The 23,371-nt window shown below is 39.7% G+C and overlaps 1 protein-coding gene across 7 annotated transcripts in view; it reads left to right on the top strand.

Moving 5' to 3' along the window:
- The window catches only part of FNDC3B (fibronectin type III domain containing 3B), a 356,837-nt gene that overhangs the window by 53,337 nt on the left and 280,129 nt on the right, over window positions 1–23,371 (top strand). For all 7 annotated transcript variants that reach the window (XM_089910834.1, XM_089910832.1, XM_022572178.2 and 4 more), the window contains exon 2: window positions 13,085–13,223. In XM_089910834.1, the coding sequence (XP_089766960.1) occupies window positions 13,113–13,223 (111 nt within the window). In that variant the 5' untranslated portion in view covers window positions 13,085–13,112. The remainder of the gene's footprint in view (window positions 1–13,084; window positions 13,224–23,371) is intronic.

Raw genomic sequence — 23,371 nt, 5'->3', positions numbered from 1 at the left:
TCCTGGGATTATTTTCCAGTTTGAGAGAAACATGTCATGGCCTTGTGATTTTTTTTTTTTTTTTTTAAACAAAGTGATACCCTGAGAGATTAGCTAGAGAAGTGAAATGCAGTTGTTGACTGTGTCCCTTTTACCTCGGGAAGAACTCGGGGGAATGATTGTGGACAACACCAGCTTTGTTGACCCTGAAGTGTAGGCAGTGGGGGGCCTGTGAACATGGCATTTACAGTGGTTCACCGTCCCCTGCCTTGGAAAGTTCTCTCTGGAACAGTTGGAGGTGCTGTTAGCGAGGCCTGCTTCCTGTGTGAGTACCTATTGTGGAGGCCTCCCTTGAATGGGAGGTTTGTGAGAAGTGCTTTCCCACCAGTACACAATGCACCCTCTCGGCAATGTAAATACACATTCCACTTAGGGTCAGGCTCACAGCGACTGGCCAGAACTCCCTTGCAAAGAACGATATTTTGTAGTTGCATTTATTTATAATGGCCGGTGGAAAATTAATATGCTTGTTAAATCTATTTTTAAAAATAAAAGGGAAGCCACTTATCTAAGAGTGTTTGCTGAATGTAAATCAATTAGCTGTGGCATATTTTGATCTTGCTAATTCTCCTGCTCTAGGAAATGATTGTCACCTTCTTACTAACTGTTCTGTCTATATTTGAAACTTGAGGTTCTTGTTTTAAGAGTTATCCTTATGCCTCAGAAAACTCCTTTTGGGTTCTCTGATGAAAAACATAATAGGCTGTGGCTAAAGAAAATAAAGTAGTGACCCTAGAAAATACTAGATCAAGTCATCTTGGGATTTCGAATGGGCTCTGTTGAGCAGTAAATGAAGGTCTAGAGATCAGAGCAGATAAGATTCTTACTTGGGGATGGCAACACAAAATTATTTGTCTTTATTTCCTTGGAGTTGATCGTTTGCTTTGAATCCAGGGCATGGATATGATTACTTGAGAGATTGAATGGGGTCCCCGTCTAATGGGCCTGGATTTATTGGAGTCAGGTCCCACCCGGTCCCTGAATGTTTGCTGACATTCCCAGCAGGGGAGTACCTGGTCCCCAACATCCATTTCCTATCCCCCCAGCCTGTTGCTCTTTTCTCAAGATTTCACCAAATGAATTTGTTTCACCAGTGTACTTTAAAGAGTGTAACATAAAGTCCTGTAGAGAAAAATCCATGGTGGAATTTGGATACCTTTTCATTTGGATTAATTATTCTTTGTTCAGACCCTGCCGGGTGAATTGTGGATGTATAGAGTATAAAATACGGACAACAATCTTTGTCTACTAGAAAGTGAGTTTAAATTTTCCTTATATTTTTACATCTAAGGTGCTTGGCGTGGAGCAGTGGTTGTCAAAGTGTGGTATGGGGGACCCTTGGGTGTTCCTGAGATTCTTTTAATGGGGTTCGCGAGGTCATAACTATTAATAATCCTAAAATGTTATTTGTCTTTTTCAATCTTATGCTTCTGAGTTCTTCAGTAATGTTAACTGAAAAGTATCTTGTGTCTTTCATGCTTTCACATGAGGAGAAATATGAAAATTGAATTGGAGAACATGCGTTTTGTAGCAGAGTTGAAATTTAAAATTATTTTTCTGGAAAGATTTTAAAGCCTATTAGTGGACGCCTTAAATTTAGAATTTGAATGATTTTAGAACAAAAGAGTGTCTTACACAGAGCAGAACCTAAGTGAGTATTTATTAAATAAATGAATGCAGCCCCTTTACATTTTCTTAACAAATTATATTAGTGTAATTAATGATGTCATTATTCACAGGGAGTGTTTAGAATATAGGCAAGCATCATGCTTTCAAACATTTAGATTTGTCTGTTTGCATATAGGTATGTATACACCAATTGTCATTTCATTTATTGAATCTCTTTGATGCTCTATGGTACGGGACAGTTTTGTTTTTTCCCCAGTAAAAGAAAATGTTTTTTCTGAAGAATTCCACATTTTTGTGTTTTCAGAAATATTAGTCTGAATTAGGAAAGTGGTCGCTCATGCTAAAATTTTGTTGTGATGGGCTAAAATCTGATATAGCAAATAGGTGTTCCCTTACACAGTGTGTCTTTGCACCTGCTAATTTGTTTCTTTATAAGTGTCATTTCATGTGAATTTTCTGTTTCAGTACCTTGTAAGTTCTAAGGAACACCTGGTATTTGCTTTGTGTTTAGTCATATTAGGTGAAATGCAGAGCTGCTTATGCGAATGTCATCAGTTGTAATGACTCTTTAAGAAATAGTTTGTTTTAAAAACATGTTTGTAAACTGATTTTCAGTGTGTCCTATACTATTCTCATTGATTTCTCTACCCTCCCCCACATAGGGGAGGAAGAAATATTTGAACCAACATCTAAAATTAGTAATAAAATGTTAGAAATCTTTGAAATACATATTTAAGTATAAATTGGATAAAACATCAGTGATGCTTCTACCAGGCTGAAGTAACAGCTTCAGAGCTCTTCCTTGTAATGAGTGTTTTATAACATCTATTCAGTTCAACAAAACTGAGTTTGTTAAATAAACATGATTGAATTCTATATGAGCTGATTAAAGAAACAATTTTAGTATCCTCCTGGCTAATCAGAAATGAAGGTTGAGGCAGGTGGCATGTTTTGAAGACAAATTCATCTTTTGGCACACTCTTAAGAGTAGGAAAGATGCCACAGCTGGGAAACCAAGTTTAGACATTGAAGCTTATCTCAGATGAAAGGTTTCATAGAGCAAGGAGGTCTGTTGACTTCGGTTTTGTCAGAAGTATCCAATGTGGATTTGGGTTAATCGAATATAACATTTCAGTGTAATGCTATTTAACATCATGCCTTTATTTCTAGAATCCTAGAATTCTAGTCCAGTCCCTGGTACATAGTGGATGCTCAATAAATATTTGTTAAAAGAATGGATGATTATCTCTGTTCATGTCCTTTTGTTTGATGCTATTTTAGAAGATTCCTTTCAGCTTAGTCCTTTTGAGATATTGAAAATAATAGAATCTTGAAACCCTTTGTACCAGATACCTTGTTCTAACACTCTCCTCATCGATGACTTGCTAAGCTGCCCTCCTTTGTGAAGTAATTTTACCTTTGTGTTTAATCATGGCATATCTCTTTGAAAATCAACACAGAGGGTGTAACTTTAGTAGTTTATAGTTTGGTTTCTTTTTCTCCATAATTTTTAACCATCTGGACTACATGATAGTACAGTGGATTTGTTTAACCTTCCCTAAGCTACTTTGAAAAGTGTTTTAAAAAAATCATTAAATCTGCATCTTGGCGAAGATACACCCAAAACTCACACTTGTTGCCTTTGTGTATGGGGAACTGGGGACTGGATAGGAGAGAAATGTACTTTGATTGGATGTCTTCGAAAGTTATCTTTTGAATTTTGTACTATGTGCTTGTTTTATCTAATTTTTAAAATTCACTAACCTGTGAATTTTTCATCAGTCCTTCCACTTCCATGTTTTGTTGCCAGATTCTTAGATGTTATAATCAGCTCACTCAGAGAGCATTGACTCTTACCATCACTTTTTGAGTCTCTATGGGCACCTTACTTAACCTCTCTCAGCCTTAGCTGCAATACCCGGTAAGAGGGGAATACTGCCTCCTTCATACGAAGGTTGAGAGGCTAGGTAAGAATTAGTGTGCAGGGGCTGCAAGCCATGCCCTTCTTTGCTTTGGGGCTCTTTCTCTCATCCTTTCACAGAAACGGTCAGTTGTTGGGTGTCTGCAACACATCCCACCCACACACCAATAAAGGGTGTTACACGTGGCTGTTAGGTACCCAAGTGGTTATAGAAATGTGAATTTAATTCATAATACATCTCTAAAAGCAGAGTAATAAAATACATTTTGGATTTCATTAGAGGGGACTCTAGAAGTTGTGTTAAAGCACCCACATTACAGATGAAGAAACTGAGACCCAGAGGGCCTGTGTAGGCCCACCTTGAGTCACAGCCCTGACGAGCAGTGGGACCTGTCACAGTGCCGTGGGGCTTCCAGGCAGGTGGTAGTAAGTAGCCCAGGGGCTGGGTGAGGAGTGAGCTTCTGGTGCTGGGATGGAGAGGAGAGCGTGTCTTCTGACTTCCCATCTCATCTCTTTCTGTATCTGCCCCGCCCTTGCAGTTTGCAGGTTGACTGGTGGGGAGGTGGCGAGACCTGGAGCTGCAGAGGGTTTTAGGAGTGACCTCTTCTGTTCTTGGACTATAGTTTTCTAGACTTCTTTTCAACATCCTATAGAAAAAGATACAAACAACCACACAATTCTGAATCTCACTGAAAAGAAGTATTTTCAGTTCTTCTCATCTTTGGGTAAAGTATGTGACAAAGTTAGCTTGGATATGTGTGAAAATAAGGGCTCATAGCTTTGGAATGTTTCTTGTTAGATGCTAGACTGTCATCCTTGGGATGTGAGAGAGGGATGTGAAATTTATTGTGCTGAGTGTGCCTGGAGTCTAGATGTTCTAATAAAAATGTCTAATTACATCTGCTAACTTCTTTAAACACCGTTTAAAAACAATGAACAAAACAAATGGGCCTTTGGTTGGTAAACGTTTTTTGTAGTTGGACCCCCTTTCCCTTTTAGTTAATATTTTCAGAACTGAGCTGTTTATGTGTGGATGTGGATCAGAGGTCAAGAGATTGTGTATATGTAGTGATAGAATTTTTTTTTTAAGTTTTTGTGTTTCCTTAAAGATTTGGAGTATATTAAGGGGCTATGGAAGCAACCAGCCTCTGTATATTCATGGAGAATTACATTGATAAAAGTAGCCTCAGGATGCATATAATGCTTACATATGATCCTTAGATATGTAGGTTTTTTTTTTTTTTTTTCCTTCTCAGAAAATAGTGCCTTTCCTGTATGGTAGTTTTGAGTTCAGACATGACTATGCTTTGCCAAATTTAAAAAAAAAAAAGAAAGCATTTATGTATTCTCAAAGGCAGGGCCTATACATTAGACTATTTGGCATCCCTCCTTGGCCTCTGGAGCACACTAGACAATTCTTTTTTTTATTTGTTGCTTGAATCATTTATTGTTATTTAATCTGTGGCAGAGGTGGCAGCGGTGCTTTTAATCTAACTCAGTTTCACGGGATTTCTCTGTGAATTTAAACTTTGCCACCTAATTCTCCTGTGTTTATAATTGGATGCAAAAAGCGAGAGTGTCTTTAAGGTTAGGAACTTTTTCAGACAACTGTGATTTAACTTCACTAATGAACCCATGTCAGACAAGAAGACAAATTCCAGACTATTTGTGCCTCAACCAACCAGCTGGGTGCATACCTCCAGGTACTGCTCATGTCTCAAGAGGTTTTTCTGCATGAACAGTTATCACCACTCCTTTCATTCAAGTGGCAAGCCATGGCAAGAGTCTTTCTTTCACAGCTGTGTAGAACTCAGCTGTAAAATTAGCTTTCATTGGCATAAAAACACAGTGATTACTATCACTATTTACTCAATACGTTCTTTTTCAACATTTTACTTAGGTTCTTCCTCTCTTATGCAGAAGGCTCAGATTATACTCATACAAGTAAGAGAAACAGGTTCTTAGAGTTTGAGTAAACCTCTCTTTTTAGCTTTTGCTTATTAATCTGTATGAAGTGAGCACAGTAGGCAATGGTGTTTTGAAACATAGTCTATTAAGAGCAAAAGGAAACCTTAAAGGTGAATCTATAATCTTGTCATTTTGTAAAAGAAGAAATTCTAATTGCCCAAATTTAAAGCTAATTATTGGCAAACCTCAAATTAGAACTCATATTTTCCAATACTCAGTCTTGGGGTCTCTTTGCTCTAGTGCTTTTTTGCCATAACATACTGGTCCTTTGAACAGTTTTTAGCGGAAGGGCTGTGAAAAATTCTAATAAATATCTTTAGTTTCTCTCCATATCCTTTTTTGGGCACAATTTAATTTGATTTTCAGAAAAGTGAAGGAGAGTGTTTGCCCGTACAAGTACGTTTCCTCATGGTTGCCCACAGTGTACGGGAGACATGGTACAAAGAGAAGCACTGAAACCACCTGCAGCCTTTTCCTGTCCAATGGCAGTGCCCCCCATCAGGTTCCTAAATGGCCACATGGTAATTCCACACGGTCAGAGCCAGTGCCACAGCCACTGCTTTAGTGTTACCAGAAGGGAAAGAAAAGTCCTGCTTTCACGGTAGCAGGAACATAGTAAAAACAGTCCGATGTGTGTTGATGGATGAGCAGGTTTTTCTCAATTTCAGTGGTAAAGGAGGTTGCACAGTGTTTCTATTTTGTTTTCATCATTTTTTTCTTTCTATTGATGCTGTTGGTGTTTCCACAGTTATCAGAAAGCTGTTTCTAGTTTTGCTCCGAAGGCTAGAACCGTTTTGAGAGTTTCTAGGTCTTGAAATATCATCAGGGGTTTACCTTTCAAAACCAGAATGGAGCAGGAAGGTAAGAGGTTTTTCTGATAAAGAAAATAAAATAGCAAATGATACTTTGATATCTCGTTAGTTTTAAAAATGTGTATAACTTTTTAAAAACTTTTTTTCTTCTCTCTCTTCCTCTCTCAGCGTTTCTCTTTCCCTTCCTCCTCTCTCCCTCTTTGTTTTTCTAAATCTTGCTAATAAAACTTAGAGTGGAAGACTACACATTAAGAAGCTGTTGGTCCTTGTGACTGAGGGCATATGTACATAACGTCCACCTGTATGAGAAGGAAGTTCATGAAAGCAGTTTTTCTTTCTTTTTTCTGTGCTACGTGATTCTCTGTCAAATTTTGACTTTTTAAGATTTTTCTTTTTTACTACAGTCATGGCATAAACAAGTGTAAATCAGCTGCACAAATGTTTGTCGTAATAAATTAGGTTTTATTAGGCTTAGGTTTTACATTGGAAGCCATTAAGAAACTTGTAATCACTCATAAAACATTAGCTATCTGATAATTATATTCTTTGAATAGAGATACAGTAATTTCTTGGTAACCTCTCAAACCCATCTGCCTCAAACACAACACAGCAAAACAAAGCCCCCGTTCTTTTTGTGATTCAGTAAGTTTATCCTATTGTCATTTTGACTACTAATGGGGTTTTTCTTGCTATGTTGAATCAGGAAAAAAAGTTCTTTTCCTTATTACTATTTAAAAAAATGGCTAGAACATTTCTCTGGTATGTTTGTGATGATTTTCTGACACCTGGTCCACAATAGATTCTTACTACTGGAAGTCATTTAGTACTTTTAGTAGAGAAGGAACTTTTGTTGAAGTATGAATCGAGCTATGATTTTACTAATGTGCCCCTGAGAATATTTTTCCCAGGCTGCAGAACAAGCATGTAGGAAGCAAAATGTTTACATGCTGTTTAGATTATGTGAAGGTGATTGGTTAATGTATAATTTATTGGAAAAGATACAAGCTTTATGGAATCACAATTAACTTTAGTGATATGAATTCTGAAAATTGTTTTATTATTATTTATTAGATTATTTATTTACCTAATTGCTTCATAGGTCTTAATTGGTGGGCTTCCATCCATTTCCCATTCATCAAGGAACCCATTTCGCTTCTGAAAGTGCATTTGAATTGCAGAATGGAAGCAAAAAGTCAAAGTTGATGATGTGTACTTTTTTTTTTTTATACTGAGGTGTAATTGGCACACATACATTCTTCTTACTGGTTCTCATACTGCTTTTATTTTTTACACGCTTCCCCGGGATAGTTTAGAATAGGTCAGAAGCCACATCAGGGTGTAGGTGAAGTGAGCCTGGGAGCCTGCGCCTTGGCGCTGGCCTGAGACTTGACTCAGGGAGCCAGTCTCTTTTCACCCAGTAGGACCACCCCGTTTGGCGCTGCTGGTTATGCTTTGCTCCTTTTGGTGCCATTAGGTTTCTTTTCCTCTTGTCACCTGAAACCCATTTGTGTACTGTACTGCTAACCCACATCTTGAATTAATGTAAGGAAATTCGGGTCATCAGCCTATGGAGCGAGGACCAGGACGTTCTGTTACTAACATGAAGGCTGGGTTCACAGACTTAAACCTCCTCCAGCGGTGATCAGGGCTTTGGTTTTTTTCAAGTTAGAAATTCTTCCTAGTATATAATTGCTTTCTCTGGCCTTTGGAAATGGATCTGTGGTTCTCTCCTGAGAATCAGGTTTTTTATGAAATTGGCTGTGTGTTTCTTAGTATAGGCTGGGGCCAAAATACCATGGAAAACTTTTTTGGACTTGGAGTGAGGGAAGCAAAATAAAGGGAAAAAGTAGTAACCCAGTTGCCTAGTGTAATGTAAAAACTGAAGACCCTTTGCAATATTATTTTAAAATAAGGTGTTCTGTAAAAGCTTTGGGGGCATATTTGGACAGAATTAAATGTCTTACCAGCAGTGAGGATCTCTTTTTCAGAGTATGCAGCGCCCCCCCCACCCCCGCCGCCATTAGCCTAGAAGTTCTTTGGTTCTGGGCCTTGCTAGCAGGTAAGGACGGTAACAGACGACTTGCTTTCAGGAGAGAGGGAAGTTAACCACAAGTGCTCACGTGGCATCCCTCCCCTGTCAATCAAAAGAATAGAACTGGCCGGGCATGAAGCACTTGTGGTTTTAGTGTTAGGATGTGTGGTTAGGGGGAGAGGTTGTGAGGGCCTGTGGTTGTCACCGAATTCTTTGAAATAGAAGTATGGGTAAGAATAAAAAGAATAGGAGTGAAACCTTGGAGATCTATGTGAAAAAAAAAAAAAGTTCAGAGAATTAGAAAAAAGCATTGTAGTAGAGGTCATCTATTTTCTATTGGTTTAGTCAGATTAGTTCTGCAGCACATTTATTCTTTATTTGTAAACGGTAGTGGTCTAAAGAATGGATTTATTGCAAGAGCTCAGTTGCGTGTGAGGAGGACAGTGTGGATGTTGTAGAGCCTTGAACGCAATGCATGAGTTCTGTGAAAGCTTTGGCCAGCTCAGATACACATCTGTCCAAGGGAGAAGGAACCCAGACCAGGATAACGAGGGTTTTGTCAGGGTGATTCCTCATGAGACTTTCTGACTGACACAAAAAACAGTTACAGCTCAGTTATCCAGAGATCACACATCTGGCTCACTCAGCTTCCCTCAGAGCTGATAATCAGCACGTGGTCAGGGAGGATGGTGCAAGGCACAGAGGGGAGCTTCTGAGACCCCAGAGACCACTCCTCTATGTGTGTATAACTAACAGCCTGGCTTCCCAGCCCAAGGAAGATATAAGACAGCAAATTTAGGATATGTTTCTCAGATTTGAGGAGGTGTGGTTTGTGGTACAGCCTAATGAGGAAGAGAGAGAGAGAAAAAAAACCCATAGAATTTAAACATAAGAACTCAAAGTAGGGGTGAATTTCTCTGAGTATGTAAGGTCAGAATGCTTAGTAACTCCCTAGTACATCACCTTGTGACTGAACACAGTATTGTAAACAATGACCCTACATCCCTAAGAAAAAATAAAGTTATGGTCAGACTGCCCTATAATGAAGTAAGAAAATGTATAATTTCCATCCACAATTATTGCAAATAAAGTTTTTGGTCCTTAAAGTTAACTGTTTGAATAGTAAGCCTTCCACATTCATGGCTTCATTTTTAAAATTCCATTTGAAAAGTTCAAGTTCGGTCAGCTTTCTTAGGCATGTCACGTTCTCCAGGTCTCCTCAAGACAGTGGTGCTGAGGCTTAAGCACCTCTTAAGGTGTTTAAGTTGAGTTTTGTCTGGGTTATCAGCCAAAATAGAGGAGACTCACTTTGGGGGGAGCTGTCACCATTAAATGATTGATGCGTGGCAAGCCTTCCCAAGTATCTTGGCCTGACTTAACCTTCTTCAACTGTCAATGGTTAGGGCTGAGTGGTTTTCCCAATTTACAACTTGAACATTTGACATTCCATTTGTATTTGGAAAAGTCATTACCTCCTGCTACCCGACTCCCATCCCCATCACCAGGGAATAACCAAAAATATGGTAATAAGCATAGTAAATACTACTTTGTACCCTGTTTTATGTTTTGCATCTATGGTTTTCATTCTTTTATAATTCCTCCTCCTTTCTCTTGTCCCAGTCCACGGCACTAAATTGTTGGTGTTCTATGATAATTTAAGGACCGGTTGGCAGGCAATTGCTTTGTTAAAGTAGCTGGGCATTATCTTGCCTAGAGGTAACTTATTGCTTTTTCTACATGTCCCTTGAATTCCAGGCAAATGAACATATCCTGTGTATGTGCATGGAGTGTAGAAAGGGGGTTTTAAACATTGTTGGCTGCGTGAACCACCCCTTCTAGATCAGTCTCTTACCTTGTATTGCAGGCAGAATAAAGTCTGGTTTACCTTTGGTGAAACTCTGGGGCATTAGAAAGTAGGCCTTGGATTTTAGCAAGCTGGTGGCCTACGGTAAAGAGGGTTAACAACTTTGCTTATGAGCAGTGTGGCTCTGTGGCTTCATTTTATTTGTTTTTGTTTCTTGCGGTACGCGGGCCTCTCACTGTCGTGGCCTCTCCCGTTGCGGAGCACAGGCTCCGGACGCGCAGGCTCAGCGGCCATGGCTCATGGGCCCAGCCGCTCCGCGGCATGTGGGATCCTCTCGGACCGGGGCACGAACCCGTGTCCCCTGCATCGGCAGGCGGACTCTCAACCACTGCGCCACCAGGGAAGCCCTGTGGCTTCATTTTATTCTTCCATTTTTCTCCATGATTAAAGGTACGGTTGTTGCATGGTTGAGTTGAGGCACTAGGAGTGTACGACTTTGGTTTCTTTGGGGGTTTTTGCAGCTCTCTGTTGGCTCCCACCCTCCCTCATCATAGATTTATAAGCCTTTCATGGAACTGGGGAGGGGCTCTGTCCTTTTATCCCATACTTGCAGAACCTGGAGTTTAACTGCCCAGTTTGGACTTGACACCTGTGCTTAAGAGTGCCAGCTAGTGGGGCTGGATTGCTGTGTTTTGATGATAGCAAGTCCTATTGTTTATTACGACGCCAACCAGAAGGTTTCTTAAATTGGAATTGTCAGTGTTAGACATAATGTTGGGAGTTGAGACATTCTTTGGTATTAGGGATGGGTGGCCAGGAATGCCTAAATTTTATACTAGATCACAATTCTGCCCTCCTACCAGTACCTGCGTGCACAGGATGAAAAAAGAGCAGGTTCTATCCTTATGCTTGTCTGTGAGATGACCATGACTGTCCCCCAGCGGGAGAGGGCTTTGGTGCTCACTACTTTAGCAGAGGAGAGGGGAGAGGATGGAGCCACAATCTCCATAACCTTACCAGCAAGTGCCTTGGGGCTCTTCCCTGCGGAGGGGTGAGGAAAAGGTGGAAGTGAGTGTGGAGTGCTTCTTTCTCCCAGATGCTTTATCCTCAGACCCTTAATGTAAATTAGTACCCTGGTTATCCAACCTGCACGTTGAAGAAACATTAAATAAAACATTACACTTAAGAAATAGGCCTGTGTAATATCAATCTGAGGGAAAACTAGCCATTCTTTCTTCATGCACTAGTAGGGTTAAGTATATTTGAAATAAAACTGAAATGGACGTTAGTACTCCATTAGTAGTACTACTCAAAATCAAACAGTTGATGTCATGATAGTGTCAGTGGAAGTTATCTTGGTTAATTCTATTGTGGAAGAATCTGTTTCCTACATTAGGATAAAGTACTGGGCTTTGAGGTTTGTACTTTTATTTGCTTAGGAGCTGAGTAATTGCCTCATAAAACAGCATGATGATACTGTTAACACTGCATTATAAGACTTGTTATTATAGAATGTGCTTCCCTAGTTGGAACAAGACTTTGTTGTTTGGCGCTTAAAATAATTAGTTTCTCCAAATGGGGTTATAATGAATAGTGTAAAATTTTACCGATTTAAAATAAAGTTTATAATCTCTTGGGTGGCTTTTATGCATCATTTGATACTTCCAGGGAAGGAGTATCTTTTGGATGGGATTTGGGGGAGGGAGATATATTTAACATTCAGAATGGAGGTTTTAAGAACGAGAAGAAATATTTTATTCGTCACACCTGAGACAAATTAGAGATAATGATTAAAGGATTTGCCCCACTGTTTTGCCTGATTTGGATATTGAGTATTAAAGGATTCATTTACCAAATCCTCTTGAATTTGAAATTTTGGGGGACTTTATTATGAATGAGAAAAAATTTAAAATGAACCACATGGCAGTTTCTTTCTGAACTGACTTAAAATAGTGTGCCTGTGTGTTTGTTTATTCTTCTTTGTCCATGCTGTTAAAATTTTTGTGACAAAAAGTTTTAGGCATGATTGAAGGATATGTAAATACTTCTTAAGGAACATTATAATTCTGAATAGGAATTCATTGTTTCCTGCTGTTATATTGAAAAGCTAGATGTTGGTGGCAAGTACCATTATGGAATGAAAGTGGGCTTGGCGTTGTTTTGAATACCTGTATGAAAATCATTTATTCTGTGGAAACAATGGAATGTGCCATTAAGCCTTATTCCGTACAAGGTGCCATGGGTACTGTCAGGTACAGGAAAACTCAAGACATTCAGCAGTGATAAAGCTGTAAATGTGCAGCAGGTTAAGTCCAATTCAAGGAGGTGACAGGAGAGAAATAATTAGAACATGATTAATTACCAATTTAATGGCAAGGTCAGAAATCGCAACAACTGCAGTGTAGGCAGTTAACCTTTGTTTACGTGCTTTGTTAACAGCTTTTTTTTTTTTTGAGGAAAACTTTTCTTATAGCTCATTCTCTTAGGCCTTATTTTCTGTAATTACCTTAAAGATAATGATATGGTCAGTGTTCGTTTGACACTTTTAGCCTCTCAAATTGTTACCTCATTTTATTCTGAGGAAGATCCCTGGGGTTAGGGGACTTACTATTATTCATAACTTTTTAAAATTTATAGCTAAATAATGAAACTGAGGAACTAGAGGTTGTCTTCACTTGGCTGCTTAGAGACTCAGGTTTGTGGTCTCCTAATTCAGGCTATTTCCTGGGTTTTGCTTCACCCCTTTTAATACAATACTGTGATTAGAAGAATTTGAGTTTCGTCTGACCTCATGACGGTGCACTTAAATTGCTGACTTGTTACAGGTGAATTTTTTTTGGTCTTGAGTCCTTTTCAAAAAAATGGTGATTTTCTTGCAGGAAGCCAGTTGAGGGAAATTCTCCATGAATGTATGTCACAATGATGATGACCGACCAGATCCCTCTGGAATTGCCACCATTGCTGAACGGAGAGGTAGCCATGATGCCTCACTTGGTGAATGGAGATGCAGCTCAGCAGGTAGGTGCAGTAAGAAGGAAATTTAAGTCCACTTGTCTAAGTGGGAAACATTAACCCAGAAATTGTTTTTATTTTTTTAAGATTTTTTTTGATGTGGACCATTTTTAAAGTCTTTTTTGAATTTGTTACAATACTCCTTCTGTTTTCTGTTTTGGTTTTTTTGGCTAAAAGGCATGTGGGGGTCATAGCTCCCCAACCGGGGATTGAACCCGCGCCCCCTGCCTTGGAAGGCGAAGTCTTAACCACAGGACCGCCAGGGAAGTCCGCTAACCCAGAAATTGTTTTATTTTGAGATTCTAGATCTGTGATTTTGAACCTTTGTAGTTCTCTAGAGGTCAAGTGTTTTTGTTGTAGAATTACTATATGATTTAAGATATCGGAAGGTATAGTTTTTGAGAACAGCAAACTTTACCTAATCCAGTTGGTATTCTTGAAGCATCAAAAACAAATGTCTGATTTTTGAAATGAATCATTTTGAAAATATGTACAAGTCTTTGGAATAAAATACTGTTTGCTTATGTCATATATTGTGCTTGACTGGTTTGCCTGATTGGTCAGAGCAGGATGGCCCGAGCAGGATTGCCCAGAGGGTGGATCAGGTTTTCATCTCACACGGGGTGACTGACCCTGACAAGAGGCACAGGTCTGTGTGAACCCACCCTGGCTCCTGGAGCAGTCCTTCCAAATGTAGAGCCTGCTGCCCAGAAAATGATGGTACTTGTTTTCTGTAAAAACTCCTTTGCCACTAGTTACTTAACATTACAGAGTTGAAAAGTTATTCCTGAGCTCATTCCTGTAGCACTTGGGAAAAAATTTAAATGGTAAGTAAAACTTTAAAAATTATTAGAGACAAGTATTGTCTCTGATAACATTATTTAAATTTTTAATTGACAACTAAAACTGGGTTCCCTCAGTCTTGTACTAAATAAATGCCATTTTTTATACTTGTGTAGCTCTTTAGAAGCACAAAAGTAGAGGACTTCGTTTTATCAAAAGTAGAATTGGGAACAATTGCTTGAAAAATATTTACGCAAAATAGTAATTCAGAGAAGTTAATTGGCCATTTATTTGATGTCAGTATGTTGCTCTTCCCCACCCCCCATCTGTCATAGTACATTAACACTCTTTATCCATCATAGTACGTTAATACTTTATATATACCTCTGTTGGGTATTGCTTTGCTGCTTAATAGTTTATATATATTACTTTCTCCTGCATTAGACTGTGAACCTCTTAAGAAAAAAGAATATCTAATAGGTGCTCAATAAATGTTTGTCAGTTGAATAAATTTCCTCCCTTCTTGCCACTGATGCAGGTATCTCTCTTCCTGACTCCTGATTCTCTCTTTTGGCTCATTTCCACCCATCTACTGTAGTATCTTTTATCTTAAATGCACAAATAGCTATACCTCTCGTCCACCCAACAGAAACAAGCTCCCTCACTTGACTCCACATTCTCCCAGGTACCATCTTGTATCTCTGCTCCCCTTTACAGCAGAGCTCCTCTAAATAGAGCCTCTGCTTCCTTGCCTCTATTACTCTTCATCTCCAGAGTCTCCACTTGTTTCTTGTCATCTTTCTATTCCAGTCTGTCAGCAAGTCCTGTTGGCCTTATCTCAGGAACATTGCTGAAACCATACTTTGCCATGTCCACTTCATTTCCATGACCACTCCTGGACTCTAAGCCAACACCTCTCGCCAGGGTAGGACAGTTCTTCTCACTGGTCTCACTGCTTTTACTTTTGCTCTACCAGAAAGCATTTGCCACACAGCAGTCTGCTAAAAACATAAACGTACCATGTCGCTGCCCTGCTCAGAGCTGTCCTGTCCACCTGAGATAAAATCTGAGCGCAGTACCATGGCCAGTCCACCTTCTGCGGTTAGAGCTTGCCTCTCTCCATCATCCTCCCACTGCCCTGCTCCGGCCACTCACGGGAAGGCTCAAAGTGCCATGAATAGTTTCAAGATGCGGTGTTTGGTCTCCTTTATTTTCACTAATTAGAACAATAAAAAAGAGGACAAGTTGGGACTTCCCTGGCGGTCCAGTGGTTAAGACTCGGCGCTTCCACTGCAGGGGGTACGGCTTTGATCACTGGTTGGGGAACTAAGATCCCACATGCCTCATGGTGAGGCCAAAAAAAAAAAGCAGGGGCAAGGTATTCAAATATGACTAAACTTGGAAAACAATGCAGGTCTCTCAGATGTTGTCACCTGGTTCCATTTTGCATATGTACCTGGGAGACCTGAGACCACCCATCCGTGTAGCTGTGCACCATTTTTGTGTTTTGATTTCTCCCTCATTTCTATAATTCATTTTGCATAGAGTAGCCTTTTGTAGTTTTATAAGCCAGCATACAGAGCCCTTAGAATTTTCCAGTTGTTTCTTCAGAAGTAAACTCCTTTGCTCCCAGAAATGACCAGTGACTGAAAAGACTGGATTTCCTCAGAAGGCCTTGTGGTATTTCCTACTCTGTATATCTACCTCAGCTTCTAAGGAGAAGCTGCTTAATAATTTTGGTTAATAAAATCACATTTTGATTTCACCTGAGAAGGTTTCTATAAATCCAAGAAATGGGAAGATTTGTTTTAATGTTTTATAAACAGTCACAAACATCGAGCTTTGTCAGACTAGAGTACACTTACTCTAAACAAATCTCGTCGGAAGGAAATGTTTCAGTCTCTCTAATTCGCAAATATGTTTGATTATTCTAGAAGCATTGACATTTAGGCATTTAGGTTATGTGGGCCAAGCTGTTGACTGGCATTAACCCTAAATTTCCCTTAGTGGGGCACAGTTGTTAACTGGGCAGAGTGCGTTTGAAATATTCCTCTCGGCAGGAACGGCCCAAGATGTATCATGCCTTGATGTTGTCACTGTGGCTCAGCTGAGGCAGTGGCCTATGTGCCTGACACTTCTTTTTGCCTCTTTCTGCCCCCAGAATCCCCATTCTGTGTCTCCCTCATTCACTCAAGCCTTCACTTTTTCCTTTGGGTCCTAACATTTAGTTTTGGCAGAGTTAAGTGTGGTAGAGTCCCCAGGGCCTGTGTGTGGAACCTGGGCTAAGGGGCAAGCAAAACCAAAATAATGGAGAAATACCAGAGAGGAGGTGGGGGAGGGGGAGGGATGGGGGGGGTCACCAAAAAGAGCAAGGACCAGGAGTGAGGATCCAAGAGTCAGGAACTGCAAGAGTGTCGAGTGCTTGTCCGGGCGCCTGCTGTTGTTTGCTGCTTGCTCTCGGAGCACGTGTGGTGTGTTGCTCAGGTGGGTTTGTGTGAAAGGATCAGGAGGCTTTGACTATGCTGTCCCTTGAGGCAATACTTCTTTTTTTTTAACAAGGACCATTTGGAGGCACAGGGCTGACTTCAATGATGGACATTGCAGGCACTGTGCCGGCAGACCCCTGGAGTGACGTTTTAAGGGAGAGGCCCTTGAGCCACTTCCCAAATTATACCGTTGAAGAGAGGGGCCCTCTGGCTCTACATTTCTGTTAGGAGTGTGTAGGTGAAGCTTACCTTGTATGTGTTTACAACTCTTAATACATTGCGGCTGTGCTGAGGACATTCTAATTATTTCTATATATGCAAAAGAACCACCCCAGTTAGGAGAAAGCTCTTCAGTCCCCACAGCCTTCATCCTCCTGATTTCTGTCCTGTTGGCTTCTGGATTTAATTGGGACGGGTTCTTGGCAAGATTCTCTGCTCTGTTCTGGCTCTCTAAATAAGAAACACTGTTAATTTTCATTATCCGAAGTCATGTTAAGTTTGAAACCTTGTTTTGTCATTTTATGTAGGTAGCAGGAAAAGGATGATTCTTTTCTTAAAATGAAAAGCTGTCCTCATTATGAATGAATGAAGATTTAAAGTATATTATCAACTAAGAAATGAACAAGAATAACAATAACAAATACACAAGGTGGATAGAAGGAACTTACTTAACAGTGTTATTGAGATATAATCCACATGCCATGTAATTCACTTATTTAAAGTATACAATTCGATGAAATTGATTATATTCACAGAATTGTGCAACCAAGACTACCATTAATCTTAGAACATTTTTATCACCCTGAAAAGAAACCCTTTAGCAGTCACTCTGCATTCCCTTCTCTCCCCTATTCCTAGGCAACCACTCATCTACTTTCTGTCTCTGTAGATAATTTGCCCATTATGGACATTCATATAAATGAAATCATACAATATGTGGTCTTTTATGTCTCCCTTCTCTCACTTAGCATAATGTTTTTTAGGGTTCGTCCATGTTGTAGCATGTATCAGTATAGGCATACCTCGGAGATACTGTGGGTTCAGTTCCAAGCCACCGCAGTAAAGTGAATATTGCAATACAGTGAGTCACGTGAATTTTTTGATTCCTCAGTGCAAGTAAAAGTTCTGTTTACACTATACTGTAGTCTCTTAAGTGTGCAATAGCGTGTCTAAAAAATTGTACATACCTTAATTTAAAAATATTTTATTGCTAAAAAATGCTAACCATCTGAGCCTACAGTGATTCGTAATCTTTTTGTAATAGTAACATCAAAGATCACCGATTGCAGATCACCATAACAAATATAATAATAATGAAAAAGTTTGAAATTTTGCAAGAACTACCAAAATGTGACACAGAGATAGGAAGTGAGCAAATACTATTGGAAAAATGGCGCTGATAGACTTACTCCACACAGAGTTGCCATGTTAAACCAATTTGTAAAACACACAATTACCTGCAAAGCACAATGAAGCAAAAAAGCTCAATAAAACGAGGTATGCTTGTACTTCATACCTTTTTTATTGCCAAATAATATTCTAGTGTATGAATAATACTCCATTTTATTTATCCATTCATCAGTTGATGGACATTTGGATTGTTTCTACTCTTTTTGGCTATTATGAACAATGCTACTGTGAATGTGTGGTTTTTGTGTTGTGTGTTTTCATTTCTCTCATATAATACCTAGGAGTGAAATTGAACAGCTTTCTTTTTAAATTTATTTTCTAAATAAAGTACTTCTTCTCTCACTATAATTTCTTCTACCTTTAAATAGATCAACATAGCTAAATAAAGTTTGCTTCCCTTAATATGCCTAACCACATACTATTCTTGAGTTATAAAAGTCATGTTTCCACCTGAGCTTTTGTGTGTGGCTGTATAAATTACAGTGAATGCCCTTCAGTAATCAAAATATTGGCATTTCATACGTTGCATTTCATACCTTACATTTCAGAACCTAATGTTCTGAAACATTTTAGAACCTAATGGTGTATTAATTTAACTGTCTTCGTTAAGTACTTTTAGCACATCTTAGAGATTTTAAGAAGTAGCAGCTAGTTTTGAGCATGAAAGAGTAAGCATCAGCCCAATTTCCAACTTGTTCTATTGGTTTAATATTTCAGTAATCTCTGAAGAGGAATTAGAGCAACCACCAGTTAAAGAAACTATTAGGTTAAGAGCAAAGTGTTCACCTAGAATTTACTGATTTGCTAATTTAATCTGTGACACTTACAACCTACACGAAGGTGGTATGCCACTTTATATTCTTAGTGACACTTCTCACATATGTATTCATTAGGTCAGTGGGGTGGGGAGAGAGTTAGGCGCCTCTTTGTTCTGCCTAGCATTTAGCACACAGAGAGCACCTAGCAAATGTTTTGTCATTTTTTATTTCTTGTGTCTTGCTTTTCTTTTTTCTTTTAAGCTTCCTGAATATTAATTGCTAATGAGTATTCTTAATGCCTCTTCTTCAGGAAGTAGATCTTCTTAAATGTAAACAGAAAACTGTTTCTGGGATAGCCTGGAAGACAGGAGGTTAAAGTTACCTCAGTTGTGTCTAGTTGTCTTAACTTTAGCCCGTTTCGGTTGATCAGCATTTAGCACGTCATTTTATTGGGAGTGAGGGTTTTTTTTACCCTTTTGTTTCTTCTTTCTGAAAGCCTTTGTTTCCCTAGACAGAATACACAGCCAGAGTTTTCCTGGATCATTCTTTTGAGTACACATTTCCAGACAGCACATTAAACACATTAAAACTTTCCACGTTCAGATGGTGCTCGTCATCAGCACGTCTTTTACAGCAAATGTACTTCTTCTGCTAATCCAGTGACCTTTTCTGTTCTGGTTGATATCTTCCTAATAACTTTTCCCCTGACGGCTCCCTTCTTGAATTCAGTAGTTCAAATCGTCTCACCACACAGGTTTGCTCTTCAAGCATACTGACGGCCACTGTGTCAGGGGGAGCCAGAAAGAGGTTTACAATCAGTATAGTGTAGAAAAATGAATAAACGGCTCTTAGGAGCCTTGCCCAGGAAAAAGAAGGATATTCAAATGAGAATGGGACTTGCTGTTAAAATATTATTGCTGAATAATATTAGATAACATCTCCCTTTATGATAGAATCCTATTTAGAAGCTGGGGCTTGAGCTAGAAAATAGAAAAAGTTAGGCTGCTCAAATGTTGGGTTTGGGAAACCAAGTATGGGGAAGCTCAGTTTTGGTCAGACTCTTGAACATCACAATATATGAGAAATGTGTAACTTGTGCAAATATTTAAAGAAAATTATTATTGCAAACTGCTGTCCGCGTTCTCTCTACTACTCAAACTTATAAGGCCTGTTGTGTCAAGATTGTCAGCTCTCTTCTTTGAGACTGGGGTGGAAAGAAGGAGTGAGAGGATAAGATTTATGACTGAATTAAGGAGTGACTGAATAATAGATTTGTTCATTTTAATAAGCATTTGTCATACGTCTTCTGTGCAGGACTGTATTAGATGTTGGTGACACAGACCTGAATAAGACACTGTTTTTGCCCTAAAGGAATGAGCAGTGTAGTTAGGGAGCAAAGTGTGGTTTACCAAAAAAAAGAAAAAAAGGCTGTATTTACACATGTGTAGAACCACAGGAGAGGTGCTTGGAGTGTATCAGTACCTTGGGAGCGCAGAGGAGGGGTGGATCAGGGAACGGGATAGGCGGGCAGGAAAACAGACCAGGCAGGGAAAGGTGTCTGTGGGGAGGCTGAGCCTGAACTGAGACCTTGCTGGAAGTTATTCAAGCTTTGCATATCATATAATCAGTTTTGGTTTTATGAAATGTAAATACTGCGTAGGGATAGTATAGTCAATGAGGAGCTAATGTTAGTGGCACCCCAAGCAGACCGTATCTAAATCTCTTTTCTGGAAACTTTGCTCTTTAGTATCCTTTCTAGAGAACCTGTCTGTCCTCTGATGCATCCAGCCTGGCTACCCACCCGTGGCCTCTTTTTTATAAATTTATTTATTTTTAGTTTTGGCTGCGTTGGGTCTTTGTTGCTGCACGCAGGCTTTCTCTAGTTGCGGTGAGCGGGGGCTACTCTTCGTTGCAGTGCGTGGGCTTCTCATTGCAGTGGCTTCTCTTGTTGTGGAGCACGGGCTCTAGGGGCGCGGGCTCAGTAGTTGTGGCTCGCGGCCCCTAGAGCGCAGGCTCAGTAGTTGTGGCGCACGGGCTTAGTTGCTCCGCGGCATGTGGGATCCTCCCAGACCAGGGCTCGAACCCGTGTCTCCTGCGTTGGCAGGCAGATTCTTAACCACTGCGCCACCAGGGAAGCCCCACCCGTGGCCTCTCGATGTCTCTTCCTCATAATTACTGATTCTGCAGAAGTGCAGATCCTGAGTGCCCCTTCACCAAAGCTGCTCTCCAGCAGCACAGGCAGCCAGCCCCGTTTCTGAGGGCTTGCTTTTAACTGTAAAAAAGTGGAGTGAGTTTATCCAGGTCTGTGGTTTGATATTACAATCCTCTCTGCCTTAGGTTTGCCAATTCTACTCCCTACAAAGGCTTCCGAAAAGGCATAGCCTATGCATAATCTCTGTCTCATAAAGGAAAATGTTGATGCCATGCAGAGGGTGGTGTTATATGTGGCACCCACAATAATTATGACACATGACATATAATTATGACAGCTCTGAGCTGTCTGGGTTGAGAGACACTTCAGAATTTAATTAGCCAAAGGCAATAATAATAAGATACAAGATGCAGTCAGTATCCTTCAAATGGGAGCTGCCTTCAAAAAGGAGAGGATTAAGGAAAAACACAGGCGTGGCAGGGTTGCACTGCAAAATAACAGCAATTTAAAACGCTATGGTGGTTTTCACATTATGATTGTTTTCAACTTATTGCAATGTTTGACTGTCTGGTTGCACTCTGAACTCCAGGGGAGCAGGGGCTATGTGTCTCTTGTTCACGCTGTGCCTGGTGTCTGAGGGTAGCATTCAGTAAGTCCTTCAGAGTGGATGAAGGCTAAATGAAATGAGCAAATCTAATTCATCTAAACCAGGGCCTGAAAACTGGCTACCTATTGCATTTGTCATATAGGCATTAAAAAAAAAAGTCTTTATAGTTAACAAAAAATAATTAGGTGCCAACCTTTAAAAATGGGAAGATTGACACAAAATTCTGGATCTTTCTGTTTATGTTGAAAACCCAGAAGGTCTGATAACTGGGCTGGCAGCAGTTGACCGGCACAAAGTAGCAGCTGCCCGCTTTGGATGGGGAGTGTCGTCCTCAGGCCCCACCCTGTCCGCTTCACTTCATTTCCAGACCTGCCTGGGCTCTGTGGTCATCTGAACTTGCAACCTGGGAATTGCTAACTTTTTTTACTTTTGAAATTTCTTCTTGTGCTTACACATACTGGGTTTTAAATATAGCAAAAATATTTAAGATTTTTCAGACACATTCATTGTGTATCATACTGATAAAGTGATTTTAAGTCTCTTACTTTTCTACTTAATGACTTGTAAAATGAACTAGTGTGGGCTATGGTTCGTATAGCTTTGTAGAAGGTTTTCAATTATATGTCTTACAACTTAGGACCCAAGTATTGGTTGTTTTGGCTTCTGCTTTTCAGTGAACAGTATTTGAATCCCCAATCAGTGCCACACTGAGCACTCCTCAGAGCGTAACAAGGGCAGGAGAAAAGACCAGGCGCCTTGGTTTTACTGTTTACACACTAGTTAGGGGACATTAAAGAGAAATGCAAGGTATCAGCGTTCCAGGGGATAGAGATGCAAATACTTGTGTTTACAATCTTTTTTACAGTCTCCAAGAATTGAGTTTTCATTAGGTACTTATTGAAACAGAATTTTTAAATTCTATTTCAGTAAAATTTCCCTGGTACTACCTAGACGAGACATTTTTATTTAAGTCATTTCTATATTGACTTTCTCTTTGAATAAGATTAAATTTCATAGTAGATTTCCAATCTTGAATTCTTAATTTTTTTCTTTTTTGGAAAATGTATATTTGTCATCTTGAATGTGGTATGATAGCCATTGATGTGTCTTATAGTGCAGTAAAAATAATATATATGCACACACACGCACACAGGAAGAAAAGATGGGACTATTCTCCATCCAGAATGTGTTAAGACATGTGTTTTACTTATACATAATTGTTTTCATGTTGGCAGACTCTATTTTTTTTTTTGTCCAAATGATTGACTTAAAAATATGACTATATAGCAGTTAGATATGTTACATCCCAAAAAGGGTAGTAGTGAGCAAGCTGCATAAAATTAGTAACATTAATCTCTAAGTTCCAAATGCAGATGCAAAACATAAACAGCCTGATGAGGAGCCCGCTGCTGAAGCGGCCTAGTGATTTTCCAGCCAGCTCTGCTGTTAACGCTAAATTGAAGCTGAACTGTGGTGGACCTCCAGAAGAAACAGTTCAGTGCCACTTTAGTGTTCATGCCTACATTGGTATTGCTTCTCAGCCCTGGGCCTTTTTCTTTAGCAGGTGACCATCAGATAGATCGTTGCTGAGAGGAAATCTGTTTTATGTTCAGCATGTGTTTAGTACAACCATTAACTAGAATAATTTGACCTGGATCCATTCTTTACTGCCCATTCCCTGCCCCTTGCGGTATAGTAGATGTGCATTTGGATAAAATGGACAGTCTGCATTTACAAAATTACTTTGCCAAGTGTTTCTGCTTTGCAAATAACTAGGCAACTAGTTAAGTGGAGCTAGCAGAAAGTTGGGGGTACTTGGACTAATTTTGGGGGGCAGGTTGACTAGAGAGTATTTATATCAGCAAAGGGTTCCATTCCTATTACAGTTGACCCTTGAACAACATGGATTTGACTGCGCAGGTCCACTTCTACACTTACTTATATTTTTCAGTAGTAAC

This window comes from Delphinapterus leucas, chromosome 4 (genome assembly GCF_059928025.1).
Source record: "Delphinapterus leucas isolate spDelLeu-1000000601 "Yukka" chromosome 4, BTC_Dleu_Yukka2, whole genome shotgun sequence".
In the NCBI taxonomy this organism is placed as follows: domain Eukaryota; kingdom Metazoa; phylum Chordata; class Mammalia; order Artiodactyla; family Monodontidae; genus Delphinapterus; species Delphinapterus leucas.
Note: the sequence above shows the minus strand (reverse complement) of the source record. Positions and strands in the feature narration are given on the sequence as shown.